We start from the raw sequence: 8,467 nt of genomic DNA on the forward strand, positions 1-8,467 counted from the left end.
ATTGTCACCTTATTAGAGCAAAACCCGGAACTTAAATATGAAATGTGCATGTGTAACAAATCAAGATGTAATAAATTTAAATTACATCTCTATTTTATTTCATCTCATGTCGGCTTGCTGTAAAGTATTATTAATATTCTATTAAAAAAATCCCATCTATTTTTGCAAACATTTACAAAGTTAAATCAAATCGAAAGACACACAACAATTCTACTATAGTAGAGTATAAGTTATACATACATCAATTTTGTAAGTATTATTCTATGCTAGCTATAGAGTTTATATAGCTTCTATAAAGCAACCCAGCTTTACTTGCCGTCATATTTTCCGGTGGAATCACTTATTTCTCCGACTACTTTTAATCACTCTCCTCTGCTTATTTCTCTATTTCATTCCCTACCCAAATCGATTCTCGTTAAGATAAGCACACCCAAGTCTCTGTTTTTTATTTATACCAACTTTTTTTTGCCAGTTTTACTATATCCGGCAGGTTTTCCGGTGGCCGGAGAAATCTTCGTGCTTTCCCTTTTTGTGTAAAGTTTTGCTGGGATAAAAAAGCTTGGAGTTTTGAAGCTCAAAAGTGGTTCTTGTGCTGAAGAGATTTGTATCTATAGGCTAAAAATTCAATCTTCCGATAATTTCGGGAGGCTTGGTTCTTGACTTTGGCGCTAAAATGGAGTGTGATTTGATGACCCTTTGATGAATCTTGGTGAATTTGAGCAAAAAGGTCGTGTCTTGTTAAAGTGTTTATGTTGTCAAGTATGAAGGCTCCCTCATCAAATGGTTATGTTTCCAATCCAACAGAAGGTACAGCTGCTTATAACTATGACTAGTTATGCAAGTATGTCTAGGTGTGGATGCTACTGTTTTTAGTTGTTGTGATTTATCTTGGTTAATATCATTGTGTTTAGTTGCAGCTGTTTCTGTGCAACCTTTTTTGTGCCCCCTTTTCTCTCTTTGTCTGCTTAGTGTTTGATGTCCATATATGTTTATCTGTTTTCTCTCTGTTTTTTCTAATTTAACTCTTTTTGGTTGGATTAATATGTTTATTTGAAGCTACATGGTCATTCATTCCAGGTATTTATTATGATTATTTGTTGATTGAACTTAATGTTCTGAATTTATTGCTCAAGATTCCTTATTCAAGTAGGATTACATAGCCTAAGAAATTAATTAGTGAAGCCAAGTGCTGCGGTTTCCAAACTCAAACAAAAGTATAATAATTAAGAACATATATATGTTGTTTTTGATACATCCTCTCTTTTTGAGTATTCATGTGTTAGTTGGTATTAGTTGTACGCACTGTACTTTAGATACATCTCATGGCACTATAATTTTTGGTGAAGGGTGATCATGATGTAATGTGATTCTTCATTTAGTTATTTGTGCATTGTATCCGATAAATGGCAAATCATTAGGGATTTTGAAGTTCCCGTGTATATTTAGTTAGTGCTTTCTGCTGAATTCCCTGGCATATTGCTTTGTTGATTTGATAAAACAGCTTTGTATGAGGAGAGCATTTGCTTGTAGTATGTTTAATTATGTTATTTACTTTGGAATGGCTATTACAAGCTTCACTTTTATATGGAAGCAGGAGAAAGGAAAGCAATTAATTCTGAGTTATGGCATGCCTGTGCTGGGCCGCTGGTCTCTTTACCTCCAGTGGGAAGCCTTGTAGTGTACTTTCCTCAAGGTCACAGTGAGCAAGTATGTTGCCTCTCTTTACCTAGTGAAATATGGGCAAACTCTATAGTTTCTTTGCTTATGAAACTTATCTTAGGTTGCCGCATCGATGCAAAAAGAGACTGATGGAATCCCAAGTTATCCTAACCTTCCTTCCAAATTAGTGTGCATGCTTCATAACGTCACACTACAGGTATGAAGGCTTTCATACACACATTAACTCTAACGGATTCTACTTTGTGCAATGTTCTGTTTTGTTACATTGCACATATTGTGAATGACTTCTTTTCTGATGGTCAAAGAGTGAAATATGTTTAGTAACTTGAGTGGCTGCTTATTTGTCTTGGATTAGGCTGATGCAGAAACTGACGAGGTTTATGCACAGATGACTCTTCAACCTGTTAACAAAGTATGTCGGCTACTTGACTGGACCCTAGTTACTTATAGTTACTGATCGGTAGAGGAAAACATGGAGCCTGACTGTAATCATATTAATAGATCATTATTCTTGCAGTATGACCAGGATGCTTTACTTATTTCTGACATGGGACTCAAACAAAGCAGACAACCGGCTGAATTCTTCTGCAAAACTCTTACAGCTAGTGACACAAGCACTCATGGTGGATTTTCTGTACCTCGTCGAGCAGCTGAGAAAATTTTTCCACCGCTTGTATGTGCTACACGCTTACATTTTGTTTAAATCTGGATTCATACTAATAGCAATATGGGCAATTTTCCAATGCGAGTATTCACTAGTGAGGTGATTTGTAGGATTTCACAATGCAACCACCTGCTCAGGAGATAGTAGCTAGAGATTTACATGACCAGACATGGACATTCAGACATATCTTCCGAGGTACATTCCTCTATACGATACCACCAATATCCCTTCAAAGTGTTCTGCAGAAGCTCTTATTTTCCAGATGCTGATTTTTTTGATAGCTCCGCTAGTGTTCACTTATTCGTACTTTTATTCCCAGTATATGAAATTATATGAAGGTTTCTGTGAGTGAAGCTATAATATTTAATGTAAATAGCTCTCTCTGGAAAAAGGTATCCCATGACTAAGAGGCATGAGATAGATATGCACTTGACTATTTCTTTTCTATATTAGCATAGGATACCAGACTCAGCCAGAAGTGTCCATTTTCAAGTGTTGGACTTGGCAAAAATTTTAAAAATTTTCATGTTGGACTTTTGGCTATAATGATTTCCAAGTGCGAGTGTCTCATTCATGTACTCAGGGTTAAATAAGTGAGGGTGTTGTACAAATCATATAATTTGCCTTAATCAATATTTTTGAGGATAAAGGTGGTCTTTGGACTGCACATATTTTTTTGAAGGCAAATAACCACTACCATACCTATTTACGTAACTGTTTATGGTCGACAAGATTACTTGTTTTACATAACATTCAAAGTCTCAAATGGAGTTCTTTATTCACCTTAAGATGTCCAAATTGTTTAAATAACATGACTTAAGTGACAAACTTTTTGTGATAAATAAATATAAATGCGGTAATTATGCTCCATGTAGTTAAAGAGAATAATATGGCAAAGGAATGGAATGAAAAGTTTTAAACAAATTTGAAGAGGAACCGAAGGATATGAGAGGGAAGATTGAAAAAGATAATAACAAGAAAGTGCAATTTTTCTATGATGAAACTTAAATTAATTCTTAAATTAGGCGGGTTTGAGTTTTAGTTTAAATTGCTTGGAATGTAATGGAGGAAGGAATAATAATTCTAAATCTGTACCTATAAACTATTACATATTCTATTCCCTAGCAACTCCATCTCCCCAACAGTCCAACCAAACACAACAATAGTGTCTGATACAGCTAAGCTGTGGTTTCACAAGTGCTCATTCTTACTTTTGCAGAGTCTGTGCTCGACTCCTTGTTTTTTAAATGATTGTCATAGAAATTTTGTTGATTAAAGAATTGTCTTCATGTTGTAAAAGTATTTTGAACTATTAGGGTCCAAGGGAAATACAGCTTGATCTTGCAGTATTTCTGCTCCCTAGTCCGCAAAGTCTGTACTTTGAGTTCTGTTTCCTGCATATGGTGGTAAAGTGAAATGGGTTCCCATGCCTACAATTTTTACTGCCCCCCATAATTTGGTGGTCAGGAGATATTGTCGAGATCTTTACAATGCTTCAGTCCCAAATATTGTTAAATTAATGAATTCCCTGCATTTGGAAAACTACAGATTTTCTACTTTATAGTTACCGCACTTGGTCTTATCTTGAAATACCAATGTGTTGTTTTTCTTCCTTTTCTTCCTCTTCTGACTTGTAGATATTCTAATTTGTTTAGTACGTACATGCATGCATGATAGAATCTTAACCCTCAATTTAAGCTGAAAATGTATGCACTGAAATATCAAGTATGTTAAAGAATTTGATGTCTTCAAAGTATTAACACAATAATATATGTATATCAGGCCAACCAAAAAGGCACCTGTTGACTACAGGTTGGAGTGTCTTTGTCAGCTCTAAAAGACTCTTTGCTGGAGATTCTGTTCTATTTATACGGTATGAGAACGATGTTTTTTGCAGTTATTCTCTATTTTCACTTCCTACTACTTTTTCTGAATGTGCATATTTGGGTGTAGAGATGAAAAATCACAGCTTCTTTTGGGTATAAGGCGTGCTAATCGACAGCAGCCTGCTCTATCCTCATCTGTTATATCCAGTGACAGCATGCACATCGGGATTCTGGCCGCAGCTGCTCATGCTGCTGCCAATAACAGCCCATTTACCATATTTTATAACCCAAGGTAATGCAGATCAGTTTGGATAATACGTGGTATTATGACATAAATTGAAATTTTTGAAATATCATATACTTATGGCGGTAAATTATACAGGGCTAGCCCAGCTGAGTTTGTAATTCCTTTAGCCAAGTATAACAAAGCAATGTATGCTCAAGTTTCACTTGGAATGAGGTTTAGAATGATGTTTGAGACAGAAGAGTCAGGAGTGCGTAGATACATGGGTACCATCACAGGCATAAGTGATCTGGATGCTGCTCGTTGGAAAAGCTCTCAATGGCGCAATCTTCAGGTATTGGGCATGTCACTTCAAGTGGTTTTATGTATGGAACTGAATGTCACGACCTTGCAGAGGCCATAGTGCTATAGTTTGGTTGGAGAGTGTTTGCAACCATATTAATGCCTCTCTACTATCAAAATCTCTGCTTTTTGCTTACAAAGTCTTGTACCTCTCCCATAAACTGGCAGTTGGCTAAAAACTGCATTAAATTGCTCATGTTATCACATGTTTACCTCTCTAAACAGTGGTTGCAACTTGGTTAATTTGCAATACATAGTTATTATTTGATTAGGCTTCCTTGGTTTCTAACTATGGTTGAACATGTGAAACTGAGTATCACTTGTACTATTAACAGGTCGGATGGGATGAATCAACTGCTGGGGAACGTCCAAGTCGAGTTTCGATATGGGATATAGAGCCTGTTGTAACTCCTTTTTACATATGTCCACCTCCATTCTTCAGACCTAAATTCCCTAGACAGGCAGGGTTACCAGGTATTAGATTTACTGTATTAACTACTGTTTTTTCTTTCTTAATTATTATAATTTGTGTACTTGTGATTGAATGTTAATATATCTGCAATAAGAATTTTTTATTTACCAAATGCTTTAACAGATGACGAATCTGACATGGAGAATGCTTTTAAAAGAGGCATGCCCTGGCTTGATGACTATGGCATGAAGGATGCTTCCAACTCTATACTCCCCGGTCTGAGTTTAGTCCAATGGATGAGCATGCAACAGAATCAGCGGTTTCCAGGCACTCAACCAGCATCATTTTCTCCTGTTGTTTCTTCAACAGCCCTGCAAAGTGGTCTCGGCACTGATGATCCTTCGAAGCTATTGAACTTTCAAGCTCCTGCTTTATCTATACCGAATCTTCAATTCAACAAAGCTAATCAACAAAACCAGCCAGGTGGTCAAATGCAGCAGTCATCTTTGGCATGGCACCAACAGCAACAGATGCAGCAATTGTTGCAGACTTCTGCCAATCAGCAACAGCAGCAGCAGCAGCAGCAACAGCAACAACAATCTCATCAACATTCCCAGCAGCAACAGCAGCAGCAGCAACAACAACAATCCAATCAGCCACAGCAACAACACCAACAAAAACAATCTATTCAACAAAGTCAACCACTACAGCTCCCTCAACAGCAGCAACAGCCGCTGGTACAAGTGCAGCAGCCAATCCAACAAGTGCAGCAGCCCCGTCCGCAGCAGCTGCATCAGCAACAACAAATACTACAGTCTTCCCTTGTAAATAGTGGTGGAGTTTCCTCTAACCAGATCCCAATTCAAAGTTCAATGCTGCCAATTAATTACTCTCAGCTTCAGCAGCAACAACTACTTGCAGGAAATACACAATTGCAGCAAACCAACCCCATAAATAGTAGGAATTCAATACAGATGACATCCTTACCGCAAGACTTGCAGTTTCAGCAATCTATGGAACAAATGAGTAGACCTCAGCAGCAGCAGCATCCTCAATTACAACAGGCTCAAATGCAGCTACTGCAGCAGAGTTTGTCACAGAGACCACAAATGCAACATACATTACAGCAGAGCCTTTCAGAGCAGCAGCTACAGTTGCTGCAGAAATTGCAGCAGCAGCAGCAGCAGCAACTTCCGACTCCAGTAAGCCCTCGTCTAGAGCCTCAGCTGCCCTTACAGCAACAAGCTTTTCAACAAAATCGTCAATCACAGCAGATGCCCATGTCTCAGCAGCAATTAAGTGGCAACAGCTTCTCCACATCAATGCTTCTTCCATCAGCACAGTTTCCAATGAACCAACTTCTAAGTCAACATAAACCACTAGGAATAAATAGAGCTCATTCTGGTATCACTGAAGGGGATGCACCTTCATGTTCAACCTCTCCATCGACCAATAACTGCCAGGTGGCCCCATCAAGCTTCTTGAACAAGAATCAGCAGGGGTCAGGAGGATTTTTAGATGAAACGGTGGTCGGTCCTGCTACTAATTCAATTCAAGAGCTTCAAAGCAGGCCTGATATAAGAATGAAACATGAAATAATGAATCCCAAAGGACCAGACCAACCCAAGTACAAAGGTATTGCTAGTGATCAACTGGAGGCCTCCTCATCTGCTACATCATACTGCTTGGATGTTGGTGGACTCCAAAACTTCTCACTCCCTGGCTTCACTTTGGATAGTGACGTTCAGTCACATGTGAAGAGTAATCTTCCTTTCGCAGTAAATATGGACGGGTTGACACCTGATGCTTTGTTATCAAGAGGTTTTGATTCTCAGAATGTGCTCTCGAATTATGGCGGCACTCCTAGAGATATTGAAACAGAGCTATCCACTGCAATTGACTCTCAATCGTTTGGAGTGCCTAACATGTCATTCAAACCCGGCTGTTCAAATGATGTTGATATAGCTATGAACGAAACAGGGGTAGTGAGTAGTGGGTTGTGGGGAAACCAGACTCAACGAATGAGAACATATACAAAGGTAAGCTCTTTTGTTTAATATACAAAATTACATGATAAGACCATATAAAAACGAGACTAGCTCGCTGTGAAATGACATAGTATACTTTTTCTGTGTATTGGCAACGTTTTTAGTATCTAAAATTGAACAATAAATACAGGTTCAGAAACGTGGCTCGGTGGGCAGAACTATAGATGTTACTCGTTATAAGGGTTATGATGACCTCAGGCATGATCTGGCTCGTATGTTTGGTATTGAAGGGCAACTGCAAGATCCCCAAAGAAATGAGTGGAAACTTGTTTATGTAGATAACGAAAATGACATACTACTTGTTGGTGATGATCCGTGGGAGTAAGTTACAAATCAGTTTGTACAATCACTTCTGCTTTTGTTTCCTTTTACCATCCATGATGCAATTCTGTTTACTTTCAGGGAATTTTTGGGTTGTGTTCAGAGTATCAAGATACTATCATCCGCTGAGGTGCAACAGATGAGTTTGGATGGTGACTTGGGTAACGTAGCAGTCCTGAACCAAACTTGCAGTGGGAGTGACAGTGGCAATGCTTGGAAAGGACAGTATGACGATAATTCAGCTGCCTCATTCAATCGATAAAGCAATGAGCTACTAGTCCGAAGTATGTTTGCGTCCCTTTTAGACTTTTGGAGCACATTTAAATCAAAAGTTTTAATGTGGCTGCTCGGAACCCTGGCGCTTTGTCAAAGCCCAAAACTGTAGTTAAAGAGCATACTATTTTACATGCTAATGGTGGATAAACCAGTAGTGCCTACTATAGATTTGTAGCTGTAGCTTCTTACTTTCTTTTCTTTTTATACAACCTGAGAATTCCGTTTTTACAACGCAAGTCTGTATATGTATAAATAGAAGTTAGCCCTAAAGTCGGGTTACTAACGGTCTCTGTCGCACATATTTTTCTGTACCTATCTTCTGCACTATAGTTTGTTGATCCCAGTCTTCTGGTGAACTTTGAGGTGATATTATTAAATCAGATTTTTAGTATCACTTGTTCATATTTTTCCTTCCATCAGTATATGCTAAATTGCATAAAATTGGCAAAAATCCAGTGAATGAGCAAAGCAGTTGAAACTTCCAAAAAGATGCATATATAGCCCTAGCCCCATATCCTACTTAAAAAGTAAATGCCAGGACTCAACTCAACTCTAGAAGCCTTTCTGAACTTGAACCAAGTAAAAATAAAAATAATATAAGCAGATGTAAAAATTAGACCAGACCCTGAGCTACCCGGAAATTACAAACACTGA

The 8,467-nt window shown here is 38.1% G+C and overlaps 1 protein-coding gene across 1 annotated transcript; it reads left to right on the plus strand.

Annotated features, from left to right (window-relative positions):
* The first annotated feature begins 215 nt into the window (after window positions 1-215).
* On the plus strand, window positions 216-8,204 carry LOC108214321 (auxin response factor 19). Its single transcript, XM_017386260.2, has 13 exons — window positions 216-807; window positions 1,595-1,707; window positions 1,781-1,876; window positions 2,036-2,092; window positions 2,198-2,353; window positions 2,455-2,539; window positions 4,127-4,217; window positions 4,298-4,462; window positions 4,553-4,748; window positions 5,092-5,230; window positions 5,352-7,207; window positions 7,347-7,537; window positions 7,619-8,204. The coding sequence occupies exons 1-13, from the start codon at window positions 750-752 to the stop codon at window positions 7,797-7,799; spliced, it is 3,384 nt and encodes a 1,127-aa protein (XP_017241749.1). The 5' UTR covers window positions 216-749; the 3' UTR covers window positions 7,800-8,204.
* Window positions 8,205-8,467: the final 263 nt, after the last annotated feature.

This window comes from Daucus carota, chromosome 3 (genome assembly GCF_001625215.2).
Source record: "Daucus carota subsp. sativus chromosome 3, DH1 v3.0, whole genome shotgun sequence".
Lineage (NCBI taxonomy): Eukaryota > Viridiplantae > Streptophyta > Magnoliopsida > Apiales > Apiaceae > Daucus > Daucus carota.